Genomic DNA, 20,593 nt, shown 5'->3' on the forward strand with positions numbered 1-20,593 from the left:
TGAATCTATAATTATAGAAACAGACCTATAAAATCATATTTCAATAAACACAAAAAACAATTTACTGTAATTTCATGCAGTTAACCTATGGCAGTGTATAATCCACAATGGCAAATACCCTGACAAATAAATTAATCTTCTAATAACATGGCATAAATCAAAATAAAGTTCACCAACCCTATGTAGACTTTATATGTAACTGAGAAATCTATCACTAACATTTTTGGTCTATATCTAAGATCTTCAGGCAGGTTTTTCCAAAATTGAATCTGTCTGGTACTAGCATTCTAGATTAGAATGTGTAGAAGAATCTCCAACATATTGAAATTCAAATGTTTTTTCTTTAAATTTTACCTAAATAGTCAATGGAGCGAGTCTATTCAGTCTATGCATTGCCTATTACACTGATGGGTCAAATATGGCCTGCCATGCTCTTGAGATGTGTATTTCTTCTTTAAAATTGATGAATAAGCCCTGAAGATCTGCCATAAATATTTCTAATGCCTCTATATGTCTGAGCTGATTTGTATGGCATGTTTTTTTATATTAGGGCAGCTTGTTGAATTTCTGGTTTAATCCCATTATTATTTGCATGTATAGCAAAGGTGATGGTTTGTTTATTGAAATTTGCTTGAGTTTGATTTTTTTTAATAAATTTTAATTTTCTTTTTTCTGTCAATGGTATCTGCCACAGTGTACAGACAGCATCTTGATACCTCTGGTTTAATTTGTGAAAGAAAAGAAGTAGATTAGATCCTAAATCAATCAGATCACTTTTTGTCTATTGACTTATTTCCTATGTTTCATGCTAGTGCACTTTTTCTATAGATGGACTTATCAAACTGGACAGCCACAGAACAGAATGATCTTGAGACACAATTTTCTTCTATGTATTTATTATAATATGCATTTCCAAATAAAGATTTTTGATCATACTCGGTTCAGCCATAGACATTATATCTAAAATAAAAGGAATACAAGCGATATTTCACTATGTTAATGATTATTTTTAGTTTATAACACTAAAAATACAAATGTGAATAAAATTAAAAACAGTAAATAGTACAAATAATGAAATAAAATTTGATGTAGTGAATGAAGAAAATAATAAGTTACTATATTTAGATGTATTAACAACTAGAAAAAACAGCAATATAAGTATTAAAAAACATGAAAAAACAATGAGGCCAATAAAGTAATATATTATAAATCAAAAGTACCAATGCATGTCAAAAAGAATACATTCAATATGTTTATAGAAAAAAATCATATAAAGAACAACCAATCCAAAGGATCAAGAAAATGAAATAAATGACATCATACAAACATATTACTTAATGGGTATAACAGAAAAATCATTAATAGTTGGTTAAAAGAAACATCCAAAATTCTAAACAGAATGGAGAAAATACCAAGGATATGAAATTTGTTAAAATGATATATGTACAGTACCTGGTTTATTTGAAAAAACAAAAACAAGTTAAGAAAAGTGATATTCAATTAGTACTGGAACAGCATAATCAATTAGACAAAAAAATTCAAAATAAAGAAAATGAACCACAAATGGGAATATGGAACTTAAGCAATGTTGTATATAAGCTAGAGTGCAGTTGCATGATTCCCATATTTATATAGGGAAACCAAGAGGGAACTCCAAACAAGATTCATGGAGCATATCTGAGCAATAAAAAACAAAGACAATAAATCTGCAGTCACTAGACACTGTAACCAAAATGGATGTAAAAAAATAGAAGAAAATACTAAAGTTCAAAAACACAAAGAAAATATGTTTAAAAGAAAACTATTCGAACATTTAGAAATTATAAAAATAGATAGTAAAAGAACAAACAAAAATACAGGCCTACAGATACATGAATCTTGAGAGGGTTTCCTAACACTGGTTCTCAATCCGTGGTCCGCAGAACATGAAGCCACTTCAAGTGTTCCGCGAAAAAATCAAATATGGAATTAAAAATTGTTGCAAAAGAAAAATCCATACAATGTAAACTAATTTTTGTATGGGAATGTAATCAGCAAATGCCAATGACATCATATACTATACCAAATGTGCTCTTGATTTCAAAAAGGTTTACTACCCCTGCATTAAAGGTTCTGCAGAAAAAAGTGAAAGTTTAGTGTTCCCCTACTTCAAAAAGATTGAGAACCACAGTCCTAACAGATATGTTGTGAAAAAATAAACAAACTAACACACAATTGTGAGCTGGAGGGAAACAGACCCAAAGGCAAAGTAAATGCAGATGTGTGAGATGTAGCTTGTAAATTTCCAGTGTTTAAAGTATGGATTTATCAGATTCCATGTTTTTGTATCAAATAGCTGTTAGGTATGAATACATATCATAATAAATACATGGAAGAAAATTGTGTCTCAAGGTAATTCTGTCCTGTGGCTGTCCAGTTTGATAAATCGGTCTACCGAAAAAGTGCATAACACAAAACATAGGAAATAGATCCCAAATGTTTTCAAATTCTTGTTTCTTTAAATAAAAATCTGTAGTAAGTTAGAATGAGAACAAATTTGTTTATTTTTTGTAGTTGAGATAAGAGTACCTACAAAAAGCTACTTTAAAACTTCAAAATTGAAAGTTTGAAGTTTAATTTCTTAAAATCTAGTAAATCATTTTTGTTTTCATTTTTCCTTTACTTTATTAATTTATTAATGTATTGAAATAAATAAAACAAGTTATATACAAATAATAACAACTATGCCCAATGAGTATATAATAAATCACCAAACGATTGCCTAAATATCAGGCTACAATATGGCTACTTAAATGATTGGTACACGGTAATTTGTCACTGGAGGTAGACTAAGAAAATTAATAATTATAATTAAATAAATTAAATATTGTACCAATTATTAATTTTCTTAAGAGATGGTGCCTAACGTCTACCTCTAGTGACAAATTACTTTGTACCAAACATTTAAGTAGCCATATTGTAGCCTGATATTTAGGCGATTGTTTGGTGATTTATTATAAAACAAGTTAAATAATAAATAAATAAATAAATATATATATATATATATTAATATTTTTATAACTTTGTACAGTACATATTCTATTTTAATTCTTTTTATTTTTTGTTTTATTACAATTATTGTTAATTATTTGTATAGTTTTTAATCTGGATATAATTTTTAAAATGCAGGGTGCAAATCAGTTGTCCACAGACATTTCCTTAATTGTACAATAAATAAAATAAATAAATAAATTCTTTATTAATTACCTTAGAGTTATTTAGTTAAATTCACTAAGTATTTGGGGTATTCAAATATTCAAAATCTGATTAATATTTGAACTTGAAATAAGTGATATTATTCACTCATCTCTAGTTATTGTTGTGGTAACCCACTAAAAACAACTGTGTTGTTATGGAAACAAAAAGTAAACAAAAGTGTGTAAAAAATAAACAAATTTATTAAAGAATAAAAACAGATCTATTTTCTGCATACCATAATTGAAAATGTTTAGTTCTTTAGTAAATTTTAATTTTTGAATTGCAAAGCTTCTTGGGATTGCTGCATTTTAAATAGGCCTATGTGTAAATATGAGATGTGACTCAAAAAATTCAATATTCAATGGTCATAATATCAAATAATTTATAAGACCATACACTACAAAATATGCTAAATAACTTAAAATTTTCACTTTGTAAGAGGAAAAAAAGTTAATGTTACTTTAGGTGTCAAGATGGCAGCTCGTCTGTGATTCCAGCAGGGAAACAGTGGGATGCACATTCTAACCTAACCTAACCTATTCCCAATAAATTACCATAATTATTAGCAACCAAATTATTAGAATAGGTTAGGTTAGGTTAGAACGTGCGTCCACTGTTTCCTTGCTGGAATCAGAGACAAGCCGCCATCTTGGCACCTGAGGTAACATTAACCAGAAAAACTACTACTATGGAGACCGCTAAAAAAATAATTCATGAATTGTTATAAAAAGTAAGTACCTTGCATTAATGCAGTCAGTTTTAGTAATGTTTTATGTTTTGAGCTGAAGCAAATGATGATGATAAGTTTATTTAAGAAAAACACACAAAAAAATTTAATGCAAAACTAAAAAGAACAAATTTTCCAGAGACATTCATGATTTAGGACTAGCTATGAATAAATAAATAAAAAAAAAAATTATATTGCATTCTATGTCATCAGGGTCTGCCATTTCATTAAAAGCTGATAAATTATATAAATTCAAATATTTTCATGTTAAAAAAAGCTCATCTTCGTGCACTCATAACACTTCAAAATTTTTCTTAAAATCATTAAATATTTTAAATAAAGTTGTTCTAAACAGAAAGCATTGCATAAACTATATCACAATTATGAACTTAAAAACATTATATATCAAACCAATTAATTAAAAATATAACATAGCCTACAAGAAAGAATAGCAATTTAAGAAACAACTTATTACAAATGAATCAATTAATTATTAAAACTAAAAATGATTTCAATACACTGTTTGTTTTGCTTTCCATATTCATTTTGGAAAAAAATGGATGGCAGGGCAGAAAAAAACCATGTATCAAGAATTAAGGAATAGCGTCAAGAAGAGAAGTAAACTATAGAAAGCTGAGATTTATGGTATTTATTAGAAAAACAAGTTAAAACAGAAAAACTTTCTCATAACATTTGGTCTAAGGATATCATTATCAACATCAATTCCATTTTAAGTCTTAGAACATATTTCTTTTAAACCTAAGGTATTATTAAAATCTTTATATACATTTAGGACAGGCTGCATCTTTCAATGAGGTTTATATTCAAAGGATAATTCTGATAAGCAATTATTGTATACTTTAATCAGATGGTCTTTCTATTTTATTTTCTATAATTTAATGTTACCCACTACTTTTACTTACTTATAATTTTTTTCCCTCATATCCAAATTCATTGATGACCTACTATTTATTAAATTATTAGGGGCTTTACTACATAATAATGATCTCAAAAATCTCATAAGCAGTTCTTAATTTTTGAGTATTTTATTGTTAGAATTCAGATATCACTGCTACAGGTAAAGTCAGCTCCAGAGATTACAATATACAGGTTGTTGCTAAACTAATCACTGCACGCAGCAATTCTCACAGAAATCTGAACAGATTCAAGGTTAAATCTGCAGTGCTTGTTTCAGTTGCTTTACTCACAGCAACAAAGATGGCTGTTTCCACAGTGGAAAAGTTATAAGGTTTTAATCATCGCGAATCAATATTCTGCTTGTACTAATTTTTACTTTAAAATACTCATTAGTAAAATAAAATCAGAAATGACAAAACTTGTATATTTAAAATGTTTTATTATCTACTTTATATTGCAGAAAGAAGCTACAAACCCTAAATTTGAATCATTAATTTTACCTCCCAAATAGTGTTACCACCCATCCAGTTTTCACCTGGACAGTCTGGGAATTGACTCACTGTCCGCGTGAACTATTAATTTTGTCCGGGAATTTCGTAGAAATTGTGAAATTACGATGAAACAAAGTTCTTGTAAATATTGTTATAAATTTACACCATTTGAACAACAAAAGACCTCACACTCACTGAAACTCATCTGCCATTGCTCCATATTACTCTGTTTATGCTGACGTGTGACACGCAACCTGCCTCTCAACCTTTTTTCTTTTTTATGCTTGTATGTTACTCCTACGCAAGTCCCTAGTCCCTAACTGTAACAGATTTAGAACCAGCATGCACATTATTCTTTGCATTGTAAAATGACATTGCACGTGTGTCAGGAACTTCTGTTCGAACAAACCTGACCTGCCGTCCGGGTCAGCAATTTTGTAAAGGTAGCAACACTACTCTCCCAAACAAGGCATTGGATTGCAAAAATGAATTACTTTAAAAATGTTTTGAATTAAATAATTCTCAAAACATTCCAACAGTTGCACCAAGATCTGCCATTTTGGAATTGCAGCACTGTTCTGAGTGCATTACTTCAGAAGCAATTGCAGCATTTTTGCAGTAAAAACAGCAGCATTAAATTTAACAAGCCATTAGTCTGGATTTGTTTTTCAAAAAAACATTTGACTTTTTTATTCAAATCCATTGATTGTGTTATATTTGTCCAATTTCATATTAATATCTTTAAGAAAAGGACAAAATTAAAGTAAAAATTGGAAACATTACTACCAGGATTACTGACTTAACATTACCACTAGACTGATTTAGTATTTTACTATTATAAAACTAAACTATTGCTAAATATTATAAAAAATGTAAACCAAATTTATTGAATATATTTAATTTAAAATATAGAAGATTAATTTAAAATTTTTATACTCAAAACAACTAACAGTAAAATATTTGATTTGCAAGTTTAAACATTGCTTTATGCTTTGTATTTAAATCCTATCAATAGAACATAAAGATTATGTTTTTAAAACCCTTATATTTCATATGTAAAATAATAACACATTTTATTTGGCATATTCTTTATTCACGTTATGATATATCTACACATTTGTCACCTTTATCTTTTATCTTAAATTTGGGCAGAAATATTTGACAAACTATGAGAATGCATTCATTCAGGTGAAAAAAAAATTAGGTTTCACCTATAAGTAGTTTCTATCATGAATTGTGTCTAGGTCCAGCTCAGATGTCAGTTCGTAATCCTTGGGGAGGTGTATCCAATGAATCAACATAGGAACATCGTTCTTCTGGCATTCCAAAAGGAATTTAAACTTTTTTGAACCTCAGACAAAGGTCCCACAAGACCCCTCAAATTTCTGAGAAAATTCAATAAAAAAAGTTCTATTTTGCAAATATTCTGGGGCCCCACTAATAACTTATTCCCAAGGACCCATAAACCTCCAGCCCTGACTGTACTGTATCTAACAGATCTATTCAATTAGATGGGACAATGCACAATTTAATGTAAATTTGACATCATTCTTTATAATTTTTCTTTGTAAAACTGAAGAGATAATGCAAATTTTTGTAAAAAATTTTTCACTATTCCAATAAAACGAACAATCTACTATAAAATTGATAATTTTATGCAAAACTGGCATCTTACCTATAAAAATATATATTTTTTAAATATAATACTGAGCATTATTTGTGACGAAATTTTAAATTTACAAGTTATAATATTCGTTCAGTATTTCAATTAATTTACATCTGAATGTAACACAATGTTATGCAATACTTCTGGAATCAAATACCCATGTTTAGACATATATTAAGTGCTTTTAATCATGGACATGTAGGAATAATTATCGTAATTTCCGACATGAGGACGTAACTATAATTTCGTCTACACGTGTGCTTTTATCTCGCGAGAGATAAAAATGTAATTTTCAAATTCCCACGTGTTAAGACAGTGGGGGAAAAAGAATTAAAAATAGATATATACATGCATAAATATATAAATAATCACACTTATGATTTAATTACTATTTATCCTAGCAAATAATTTAATTCCGTCGTGTACGTGCTTCGTTCAACAGACAAAAAAAACATATGATACAAGTAAATAATATAAGATTGCATTAAATAATATACATTTAAATAAATAAATTTCAGGTTAATACCTTTAGGAACATCAACATGCGCAATATTGTGATAATTATAAAAGCAACCAATATTCATTTGATTATCTGTTTCATATTCACCGGAAACGGAAACCAAATACACAGCACGTTAAATCTCAACCTTACGTAATATGTTATCAAATATTACAAAATTTTCAATTGGTCCTTATTTAATTTATTAATATGAATTGTCCAATTAGATTTTATCTAACAAAAATTTAAATATAACTTATAAATTAATAAATATTAATAATTATCAATCAGTTTTACTTTTATGAAATATTATTTATAAGAATAATAGTTAAAATTATCATATTTATTTAAAATACGAAATTAGTGTTACGGAAAAAACAATAATAACTTTATTTTCATTTTCAAGATGGCGTCAGGAATGAGTAAGTTAATGGTTTGAGAATATTTGTATATAATTTTTTCTCCCTCGGTTTCTTGATTTATCTCATTCTGTCTAATTTAAGATATAAAACAATATTAAAAATCAGTTATTTGAATTTCGCAAATTACATTTAATTTCCTAAGAGAAAAACTGATCAAATTTAGTTTGACATTTGATTTTATTTACTTAATGTAATAATGTTTATATTATATTATATACATCATTTAAAGGATATGCGCGTTTTAAGTATTAATAAGAGTTATTTAAAATACATAAATCGATGCGGTTAATGTTACCTTAGGTAGCCAAGATGGCGGCTCGTCTCTAATTCCAGCAAGGAATCATTGGATGGACTTATAAGACATTTACAAAGAACATATTTTATAACAATTTCCACTGATGACGATGAAGAAAAACTAGTTTAACAAATTTCTTTTACAATATTTTTATATTATTATTTCTAAATCATAAAAATCCAGTCATTATCAATCTTTACACACCGGGATTCAATACAAAAACACACGTAAGAACCAGATAACCGGAGTGGTTGATATTAGGGTCGCTATCCAGTCATTAATTTCTGTTTTCAAGTTTTGAAAATAGAATAATGGGTAGAAGTTCATCTAGGTAGCCCCAATGGCAGTACTTTCAAGACTATGGCATTTAATTATTTAGCCCACGTGACTATGCTGGCTTTGAGTAGCCCACTTGACTGTGGGAGTACTTGATGTTATGTAGTTTTAGGGGTTTTTTTTTGTGGTTTTAGGCCCTTTACCACTCAAAAAGGCCAGACTTTTAGGGGGGTGTGGGTTCACCTCCACCCGGGTGCCGAGGTGCGAATGATAGTGAGCATTGAGGTGCATGTCTACATTGTGAAGCATGTAGAATAGGCGGTAGACTGATACATGTTAAAAACTGACCTTCTCACCATAAGGGCTACCTAAGTGCAATTTTACTGAATAATGTATGAATTCTGTACTTTTACCACAGGACTTTTTGAACATTTGAAAATTTTTATTTCCAAACAAAACAATTATGTTTAGCAAATGTTTCCATTTCAACAATATAATTTGTTTTTTCGGTTTAAAATTTATTTGATAAAATTGGTAAATGACAGATTATTTTAATCCTTTAGGTAAGAGTATGAAAGCTTTTCAATAGTTTTTAAGATTTCTAAAAAGTTTCTTATAATTTTTCCAATTAATCTACAATTAAGACGTTTTCAATTAGTGGTACAAATTCTACTTTGAATGAGATAGTTTGGACCTGTCAGAGCTGTAGACCATGCATGTAGGAGTAAAAATGTCAAAGGAACCAATTGTCTACGTGTAAGGCCGCGACTCCACTAGCCGTAAAAGGGCCGTAAAACCCCTCACCGTAAAAGCTTTTAATCACGTGACCATGATATTTTACGCCTGAGCAGGTCGTAAAAGCTTTTACGGTGAGGGGTTTTACGGCCCTTTTACGGCTAGTGGAGTCGCGGCCTAACTCTTGATAAGATATAGCCCCCTGAATTCAGCCTATCTGGAATTTTGAAGACCTTCAAAAATGGGGTAAAATTTAAAAAAAAAAAAAAAAATCTGGAACTATTCCTCAAAGCAATGCAAAAAATTGACTGTTTTCCATTTTACTAGAGACAGCTAAAACTCACAACACAAGAAATGCCATTGTACCAACTACTTCTAGGGTTCAATTGGCATCATGCTGCATGCTCTGTTAAGCTTATTATAAGTTTAAAAAGCAGCCCACTCAAGTTACAAAAACTTTGGAGGCAAATCATTTCCAAGGGTCACAATTGTTGATATGGTTCCTTTGGCTTTTTTGATCGTCTAGGGGATCTAAGTTTGAGGTGGGCAAACATTCAGAACTGCAATTTTTTCCAATTAGTATTCTCTATCTATGTTCGGTTTATGGTGTCTGACGTCACCTTCTGACCTCCCAGAACTCTCTCCAACTCTTTCTATCCATATACCATTCCTCTCTAATCCCGTTTTCACTACATGCTACCTTCATTCTGTTGTGCCAAGTTTACCTGGGTCTTTCTCTCTTTTTCTTTCTTTATGGAATATATTCTATTGACATTTTCAGGAGTATCTAATCACTCATTTTTTTCACATGCCCAAATCAAATAAGCTGCTTCCTCTGTATTTCTTTTAAAACCATCTCCTTCAATCCCTTTAGGTCTTTGATCCTTTCATTAGTTATTCTTTCTCTTTTCGAGATTCTGCACAATCTTCTCAATGCATCCATTTCAACTGTTCTTACTTTTCTCTTCCCCAGTCATTCTCCATGCCTCCGCCCCATATAATAGAATGCTTCTAACAATAGCATTATATATATATATATATATTTTTTTTTTTTTCTTGATCTAGTTATTTCTTCATTCCACCATATTCCATTTAATCTTTTAACTGCTCTCTTACCTTGTGCTATTTTTGTATTAATTTTCAATGCATCTCTTCCATCTTGATGAATCTGTATTCCTAGATAATTGCAATGTTCACATCCCTCAATCTTTTCTCCTTCCTCCAGTTCCATGTCTGTTTTAGCCCCTCCTATGCATAAATATTTTGTTTTACTCATGTTTATATATATAAACCTCCTTTTAAGATATTCGTCTTTTATTTTTCTTGTCATGTATTCCAGATCATCCGTATCTTCTGCCATTACTACCCAATCATCTGCAAATTGCAGTGTAAACATTGGCTTACCATTAATATCTATTCCCATTTTACAACATTTCTTTTTCTATATTTTCAATACAGGTATACCTCGAGTTATGTCATTCTCGTATATACGTTGTTTGTCAAAAAAAAGTATATGGAAAAATAAAAATCAAGTTTAAGTCATTTCGTTCGACTTTACATCCGTCCGCCACAAATATTGAAGTCATAATATCACTAGAAAAGCATTAAAAGCACATTAAATCATATTAAAATATGTACATATACAGTAAATGTTAATATAATCATTATAAATCCTAGAGAACAAAACATGAAAACATCTGTGTTTCTGTGTTGTCGTCTTATTTAGCGGTTTTTAAGTGCTCATTATTGGCATTTTTCACCGTAGTTTCAACTTATATCGTAACTACACAAGTAAATTCGACTTGCGTCGCCTCTCCTGGAACCAATTACTGACATAAGGCGAGGTATACTTGTGCTACTTCTATGTAGATTTTAAATAAAGTTGGTGAGATACAACATCCCTTTTGATACCATAAATCCTTCTGATATTTTTTTCCAATTTTATATTTGTTATTGATTCTATATATAATTCTTTAATCGTTTCGTCATCAGTCACAATCACCAACAGGATATCAAAATGTAGATGCTCCACAGTGCTGACCAAAAACATTATCATAGAGATCAATTTCAACCCTTTGTTTACCAAAACCATTTTTGTTGTGCCAATCATAGGGTATTGTTTATTTGGGAAACCTTCCTGAGTTCCATCTTGTTCCTGTACAATAGATCCACTCAAGCTTCCTAACTTGTCAGCCTTTTTCTCTCAAACACTTTTTGATTGCTCATTTTCAAATCTTTGGATCATTTAGCAGCATCACTCCATCTGAGCTTCTTTCTGTTGGTCTGATAGAGTATAAGGAACCCATTGACATGACACTTTCTGACATATAGCTTTTTGTACAAGATCTTGTGTATTGCTGCTTATCTAATGCCTAGACTGAACTCTATATCCTTGTATGTTGCATGAGGATCTGCTTTTACAAGTCTCAAGAGAATTCACATATTTTTCTGTGACTGCTGTTGCAAAGAAATCAGTTTTAGCCTTATTACTAATATAAAAGCTGTCGTCTGTGCGCATGTGTGTGAATTCCTTATAACTCCTGCAATTTTTGTCCAATCCAGTTGAAATTTTGGTTATATTCGTTTTATGTTCTGCTGGAAAGTATATGCTACTTATTTTGCAGAAATATTAGGTATAGAATAAACGTTTTATTAATTTCGAATTGGTGATCGCACTTATGTTGCAGTGGTGTCAGTGACCATGTGATATTCATGCTCAGCAAGGGAATTTCCCTTAAGTTGCACTTTTAAATATTTTGGCAAATGGTATGTATTTTAAACATATGTCATTAAATTTAAACCTTAAATAAAGATAACCTCGTCATGCCACTTTTACAACAAATTTTTAAAAAATTTTTCCATAGTGACCACGTGATGTTCTATTATCCTATTGAAAATAACAATGTAACGAGCTCATTATTTAGAAAGTGTTATTGCTCATCTAACTAACTTACTGTACATACAATTTATCTTTGTTTTATCAATGTGAAATTAAGAACTGGCTTAATTAAGGACTGCAGAAACATGATCACAATATCAATCATCAAAACAATATTAACGTGTCTGTTATTAAAGGAAGACAGCAAGGAAATCTTTTAAAAGACAACAGAGTGTTTACTTAGAATATAGTATATAAAGTAATTTTATAAAGATTTTAATATTAAAGACCTAAATCTGTTTGTGTGTATAAGTGAATTCTCTATAACTTTTTTTTTGTCTGCTTTAGGTAAAATTTTGTTTTGTTGCTCTTTATGTCACAACAGATAATATTTCTACAAATGTAGTTTATACTGACAACTCTTGAATTTCTTGAAATTTCTACTCTTCTCAATTCTTCAATGTCTACTTTCTCATAAAATGTATTCTGTCGTGCTTGACAGGAGAATTTCTTGTTATAGTATAATTTGCTTCTTATTTGGTTTTAATAATCTTGATATACTTCCAGCTATTAGAATGTCTTTTCCCAAACTTATCACAAAAACCACAAGTGACTTAAAGTGATTGTTTTTTCAATGTAACTCAGTAATCAGTTGAATGATGAGAAATTTTTATTAAACTTTTAAGTTGATATCATTATATCAATATGTAACCAGTTTAAACGCCATTATTTTCTAGGAATTATCACATTTGCAGACCAATCAACAGCTTTATTTTACCCAATTGGGTAAAATAAAGTTGTTGATTGGCTAGTATTTTTGGAGTCTGTGAATGTGATAATTCCTAGAAAATAATGGCATTTGAACCAATTACATACTGATATTTGAAAAACGGAATAGAAGCGAAAAGATAAATTTTAAGTTGATAATTGTATTCTTAATAATAACATAACTGACTGAGGAGGGGTGAGTAATATATTTGAAATGCATATTGGAGTTAGTAAACAGGAACAAAATAAAATAAAATAACTTAAGTTGCTTTGATCATTGTGATAAGTTAGGAAAAAGCATTCCAATGGCCACAAGTATATCAAGATTTTTCATTGTTCAAACATATCAAATGGGAATGGATATACAGTGTTTAAATTCAAACTCTATCTAGACTCAACTTGCACTCAAAGTCTCAAAATACAGTTTTTTGCCAAACCCTACATGTATGTGTGATAATCCGACTTTTCCCAAAATTCAATCGTCGATGTCGTCATACTTGCTCAGTGGTTGTTGTCATCTACTACCTGAAAGAATCTCCTCTTACACTTTCTTGATGGCAGAAATGATGCATTCCCGTAATCTGTCTGATCGAAATTGGTGGCCAAAGAGTTGGTCATCGCCTCGATAGGGAAAAATCATCACCAGATCTCTGTCCCAAGCTCTGCAAGTCACCATCCTTTTCAGATATGTCCACCCACAAACATCTATTGGATACCTATCTACTGGATATTTGAACTGTTTCCCGATTCTAACCTTTCTTTCGTTCAACCAGAGTGCCCCAGACCAAGACCCTTCACAAGATCCTCTATAAGGTATTTATCGCCACGCAAATCTTATGTAAACTCTCTCTTTCGAGAACCATGAAATTAGGCCTTTCTAACCCTATTTTGGCTATTGCCCTCACTATCGAGAATATATGTATTGTAATATAATGAGTTTTTCATCCTTTACAAATAAACATTGTTTTGTTAACTGGTCTCTGCGTGAGTCACTTCCGGTGCACTGTCTCTCACTCCATCCCGAATCCGTTTGCCTACGCACACGGTCACTTGCATGACGGAAGCAACATGCCGTCTCGGCTTCCATGTCAATCGAGACATGGTGGTGTTTATCCTGACGAGGCACTAAAGAGGTGTCAACCCTCCGGTCACATACGTAATTTATTGTAACAAATGAGATTCTTGTGTTAATTATGTAATAACCATGATTATATGTGCTAAATGCTTATAATAACTTGGTAGTAGTAAATACAATTTTTTTTTTTTTTTTTTTTTTTAAGTTTCCAGACAATATTTTCTGGTCATTAATGATAATCTGACAACCAAAAATCTTGAGTTCTGTAATATTATTATTAACTAGCAGATAAGCTTGACGTTGCTTGGGCAAAAAGTAACAATGGTGAAGATTAAATCTTGCACATCGCTTTTTCTTAACACTTCCATTGTTAAGGAATACACTTCTTTCATCCCCACGTCCATGTCCGCTATTCTCAAAAACAGATAGTTACCACCATCTCCTTGTGGTACCCTACTAAAATGCAGTTAAAAACAAAAAAATTGCATCCAAAATAGTACAGCAGAAACTGCGTTCTTTAGGATAAGCCTTAATCCTTTCCCTCTCCCCATGGGGTGATTTTGAAAAATCCCTTCTTAGTGTATTGTACATTCTCGTGATGTACCCTAACTGTACAAATTTCAACTTTCAACTCCTAACTGTTTGGGCTCTGCGCTTATTATTATTATCATCAACCCATCTCAATTATATTATAAGATATATTTATTGATAAATGATATATGATCTGTTCACTACATTTTAACATCTACAGTACAAGTATTACTAAACAATTAAAATATAATTTTTTTTAGCAACTTCGAAATGGATAAAATTTTTTATCGATTCTGGCTTACCACCTAATGTATCTGCAAATTACGCAATTATTTTTACGGATCATCGAATTCAAATGGACATGCTGCTTGATTTGTCTAAAGAATATCTTTTTGATATGGGGATAAGAACATTAGGTGATGTTATTGCAATATTGAGACATGCAAAAATTGCTCATAATCAGGTGAGTAATAAATTTATAGAAACACAATAATCTCTCTTAATAAAATAATATTTATGCTTTAAGAAGTAAAGATGAATTAAAGAATTTGTGAATAATTAAATGTCACTCATCTAGAAATTTTTATAAAGAAAGTTTATATATATCAGTGATATTCTAATTGTAATTCTACCGAGCATTTTCTTGTCTTTTACAAGCACTTTAATGTATGATAAAAATTAATACTGTATTTTGATAGCATTGAAAAAATATTTTTTGAAGTTATATTTAAAAAATTCTCTTTTAGTACGATTTCTTTGTTTCATATTCAGAACTAAATTATTAAGATTTATTTTAAGAAGTTCTTTGCATTTAAAATTTTTGTATCTAAAAAATTAACTTTTATCATGAGGTTTCAATGAATCAGATTTAGTGAAGATTTCAATAGACTTTGTTGAAAATTTAAAGTGTTTTAACTTAATCTATATTTTTAACTTTTAAAATCAAATAAAAAATTAATTTTAACAGAAAATTATTCTCTATATGTATTTCAAATTTACAAATAAGTATTTGAATATCCCTTGTTATTAAATTATGAATAATAAATTTTAAAATATGTATATATGTATATATTAGGCTGTTAAAGAAAAAATGATTATTGTAGAGAATGATCAAGCTACATCAAGCCCCTTAAGAAAATCTACACGTAAGTATTTTAAATTGTTTTAAACTGTCTATTATCAGTTTTTTTAATGTCAAATTTAAGGGAATAGATTAAAAGCAAAAATCATTTAAAGAGTGAGCTATTTTTGAAATAGTTTTCCTTGTATAATTTTCATTAGATTTATTTAGGAATTGTTAGCTTATGCTTCACATATTTAACATTATATTTAATATTTCAGTCTGTGTACAAATGTAGTTAATAATCAGTAATATGAAAGGAGAACAAAAGATAAAAATAGAAACTAAGATTATATCCAAAATAAGGATAAGGTTATATCCAAATTTAAATACATCTGGAAGTGAAGGTTTGCTCAGGGTCCGGGTGGTGCAAATGGCAAGTGCACTGCACATCAAGCAGAGGCTGCAGGTTCAAGCCCTGTCCCGGGTCAGATAAAAAATAGTAGAATAAATTATAAATTAATCTAAATAATATGATAATATTTTTCAAGATTTAGTGATTTTATTCTATATGAATTTAATTCTAATATGTAACAAAAAAAGTTAAACATATGGAAAAATATTAAGTTTATAAATTTTTTTTGACAGTTTTTCTTTAAAATCATAGAAAAAGTTTATTTAACTACAGTAGAGACTCGTTAATCGGAACCCCAGTAATTGGAATCGCCAGTAATCGGAACAATTTTCAATTGGACTGTGTCGTGCTGAATCGAACGTTTTTGATACTAAATTTACTTCTAAAGTATAATTTTCATGTTTTTATGTTCTTCAATATATTTATTTTGTTTGTACAAAATAAAGAAATAATTTTTAACGATACGATAGCCTCGATTATTATTATAAAAATTTTCGTTAAGCTTAAAATCGACGAAAATTCAACACGAAGCGACACGCAACGGAGAAAAATTTGAACATCAGACAGGTTAATATATTTATTCGTACATAATTGGTAATCGGAACAAATCACTAATCTGAACAACCCCAGTCCCCAATTGATTCCGATTTTCGGTTATTTTATAATTTAGTTGTAAGATAATTCACAAAGTAATACATTTAGTGCTTCTTATTTGTTCATTGCAAATTTTTTAATTTATAAAATTATAATTGTCATATAATTAATAAAAATAATAATAAAAATTTTAATGATGATAATTAATATGAATAAAATTAAAATGAACTATTAGATATCAATATTAATTTAGTCTGGTACAAGTAGAGTTGACTGTATTATTTATTTTAATTAGAGATGGGCAAATATCACTTTTCTCAACTTTGAATATTAATCGAATCTCAACTATTTGGGGTACTTGAATATTCTGAATATTTAGTGAATTTAATTATCTTAAATAACTCGTTTTATTTATTTCAATATATTAAGAAAGTAAAACAAAAAGTAAAAAGAAAAACAATTTACTCAATTTTAAGAAATAAAACTTCAAACTTTTAATTTTGACTTTGAGTTTTAAAGTAGATTTTTCTTTTCAGTACTCTTATCTCAACTGCAATAACAAATAACTGAAAACAAGAATTCAAAAACATTTCGGATTTAGTCTGCTTCTTTTCTTGTCACAAATTAAACCATAGGTGCTGAAGAGTCTGTATACAGCAGTAGATACAAGAGGATACCATTGACACACAATTAAAATTTATTTGTTCGAATTTCAAAAAATTTTTAAAAATATTTATGATGGTAAAGATTGTTTATCAAATCATCCAAAACACAATCATTGTGCAGGTGTTCATAAAAGGTACTTACTAATTATTCAAATATTTTAAATTTTTGAGTTAGTTCCTCTTTGGCATTTCTGGATTTTCCACGGTGACTGTACCTACATGATATTTTAGGTATTTGCAGTATTCAAATTAATATTTTTTATTAATGTAATATTTGAGATTTCAAATACCAAAAACTTTTTAGTATTTGAGTATTCACAGCTATTATTTGCCTATCTCTACTTTTTTTATCTAAAAAATGTATATATATTAGTGATGTAACGAATAGTATATTCGGCCTCAGCGCGAATACCGAATATTCGGCCAAACTATTCGGCTTGATTAACGCACATATAAAAATTAGCGTGCAAACCTCATTATGCAAGGATCGCGCACCCTGCTCTCTATTGGCCCGATGTCACCGATTTTTTTCTTCCAGTAGGTCTAAATTATTTAAATGTATTAAATAAATTATAATTATTAAAGTTAATATGAGATTGAGCCTAACGTCTACCTCTAGTGCCAAATTGGTTTATAATTTATGTAATAGCCGTAAATAGCCCGAATTTGATTCGGCAGTTGTTGGTATTTAGATGTAAGTTATAACTTATAAGTTATTTTATTTGCAATCGATCTTTTTAACTCTTTAATTAAGCAGTAAAATTTTATTTTTACTACGTATTTGTAGACTGAATAGTACCCTAAGGATATATACTTTAGTGGGGACATATGGTCTAGTTTCTCCCCAGATGTGAAACAGTTCAAGTATATTATTGGGGGGTTTCTATTTGTGAAGTTTTGTGATATTTTGTTGCTATCGTTTTTGTCAATATTTTTAAAATTAACATGATTTCAAATGTTATCTTTTGCATATAATGAGAAATGCCCATTCTTTGCTTTATATATAAAATAAATTATATAGTAGTTACTCATCTTCTAGAAATAAATAATTATTTCATTAAATACGATAAGTTTCAATAAAACGTTTCGTAAATCATTTTAAAATATCGTAAAAAAGATTAAAATATACAAGAATACGAATATAACATAATTAACTAAACAATAACACTAATGCCCGATACATTCTAACCTACACGCCATCAATGCCATAAGATATCGGGCTAGATAAAGGCTATATTATTATTTAATTATGAAATAATTTACTAGAGTTAGACGCTATTTCTTATTAACGTTAATAATTATAATTTAATGTTTAGCATTAATAAAAGTTACAAAAATGATTAATTTACTGTGTTTTTGTTATTTCTTACTCCTGTTTTTAGGTATTCGGTATTCGGCCGAATAGTGATTTAAATATTCGGTATTCGGCCGAATAGTGAAGAATAGGCCGAATACTGGGTAGTAACCGAATATTCGTTACATCACTAATATATATATATATATATATATTCTAACCTACTAGAATATATATATATTGTTTTCAAACCTTAATCTTTTTAATTGTTGGTAATACTTTCAGTTTGCTTAGCATCTTAATTTATTAATTCTGTATATCATGATTGCCTTCCCATCAAAACTGTTTTTATATGATCAAACAACTACATGCCTTTCAAAAAGTACTATAGAAATTCTGTCCAAGACTTCAGTAAATCTACATCATTATTTGTGTATTAATATTTTATTATTTGAGAAGATTCAGAATTATAATCATCATTATGATAGTATAGAATCATTTTGCACAAACAAATATTTTTACATTGTTATTTATGATCAACATACAAAGCATATTTATTTTAAGGTAATTTGATGTAAATTATATCATATTTTTAAAACTGAAAAATAATTTTTTTTCTTTTTATAAAGAAAGTTTGTATATAATGATTGTTGAGAATAGAATTGTGACAATGTTTCATAGTTTTGTTAAAAAAACATAGTTATATTTTTGTAATCTAATTAACTATATGCCTGTATCAACCAGAAAAATTTTACAACATTTAAATTGTCTAATAATACTTTTAAAGACTGTTTTTCTGTAAATTTTAAGATTTAATGTTTTTGAATTGAAAAGTATTTATTATAAAATAAATGAAATGAAATGAAATTTTTAAAAGTATTTATTGTATTGATTTCATTGATATATTGGAATTGTTTCAATTAATGTTTTTACATCAAAGGACCAATATTGATATCAATTAGAAGAGTATTTACAGTATAATAGATATAATAGAACATATATAATAGAATCAAATTTTAAATTTTTATTTTAAAAGTTAGCATAAATATTAGCCATTTGTTATCATTACATGATTCTTATTGATCTGTTGTCCCAAATATATTAAAATTTTTATTGGTGTATATTTTGGTGAAGTGGGAATTGACTAGAAGATTACAACTTTATTTATAAGTAGAGATGATGTGATACTGAATTCTGCCAACACAACCAACATTGATAATTTTCCAACTGATCCAATCTGATCTGATACTTGCTTCTATCCACACTTCAAAGGTGTTAATAATAAATGGAAGCCTGAAAGCTGATTGCTTTAGAGAATATTCAGTTTGTTCACTAACTGTTTAAATTTAAATATTAAAAAGTAAAAGTTTACAAATCAATTTGTAGGACTGATTAATGTTGAAAATATGTTTTAAAGTCAAACAACAGTTTATGAAGTATAAATTTTTTTCGTAATAATAATGCATTTAATGTGAAAATATCTTTCAGTTTTACTTGAATATTTTAATTTATTTCATGATTTAATTATGAATATATTTCTTGGGAAAAATATTTTTATGAAGTTTAATATCTAATATATAAAATTTTTCAATCTATTCTACATAAAACTCTTTTTAGTTTTTCTATTATCTGTATGAACATTATTCATTTATTTTATTTCATCCGTTCAATTGAATGTTTTATTCCAAATGAAGGAAATATCAAAGCTTCTTTCATAGTTTATAACACTACTATAATATCATTTATAGATATAATTGTTTTTAAAAAATTATCTGAACTAAAAAGCTATGTCCTATTAAGTTAAATTAAAGACTATCTTACAAAACATTATTGTAAGCTAATTTATATTATGTTTGATATTTATTGATTTATAAATTATAGCTGATTTTAATTTATGGTTTTATTTTATAGTATCAATTGTTTTATATCTTTATAATCATAATTTATAAAGAAATATTTATATTATATTACAGAAAAATATAGTTACCATATTTATTTACCTGAAAATGAGTCAATCCAAATGTAGGTCAACCCCCAATTTTCTTGG

General features: G+C 28.7%; 2 protein-coding genes across 3 annotated transcripts in view; one reads left to right on the forward strand and one right to left on the reverse strand.

Moving 5' to 3' along the window:
• LOC136986905 (putative N-acetylated-alpha-linked acidic dipeptidase) overlaps window positions 1-7,706 on the reverse strand; it is a 64,652-nt gene extending 56,946 nt beyond the window's left edge. The window contains exon 1 of the mRNA XM_067284536.1: window positions 7,566-7,706. The gene's annotated coding sequence lies outside the window, so the exon portion shown is untranslated. The remainder of the gene's footprint in view (window positions 1-7,565) is intronic.
• A 171-nt stretch (window positions 7,707-7,877) lies between these two features.
• The window catches only part of LOC136986917 (uncharacterized protein C19orf47), a 31,446-nt gene continuing 18,730 nt past the window's right edge, over window positions 7,878-20,593 (forward strand). For both annotated transcript variants that reach the window (XM_067284552.1, XM_067284551.1), the window contains exons 1-3: window positions 7,878-7,960; window positions 14,779-14,981; window positions 15,594-15,663. In XM_067284552.1, coding sequence (XP_067140653.1) covers window positions 7,945-7,960; window positions 14,779-14,981; window positions 15,594-15,663 — 289 coding nt within the window. In that variant the 5' untranslated portion in view covers window positions 7,878-7,944. The remainder of the gene's footprint in view (window positions 7,961-14,778; window positions 14,982-15,593; window positions 15,664-20,593) is intronic.

This window comes from Centruroides vittatus, unplaced genomic scaffold (assembly GCF_030686945.1).
Source record: "Centruroides vittatus isolate TY-2023 unplaced genomic scaffold, ASM3068694v2 scaffold_1323, whole genome shotgun sequence".
In the NCBI taxonomy this organism is placed as follows: domain Eukaryota; kingdom Metazoa; phylum Arthropoda; class Arachnida; order Scorpiones; family Buthidae; genus Centruroides; species Centruroides vittatus.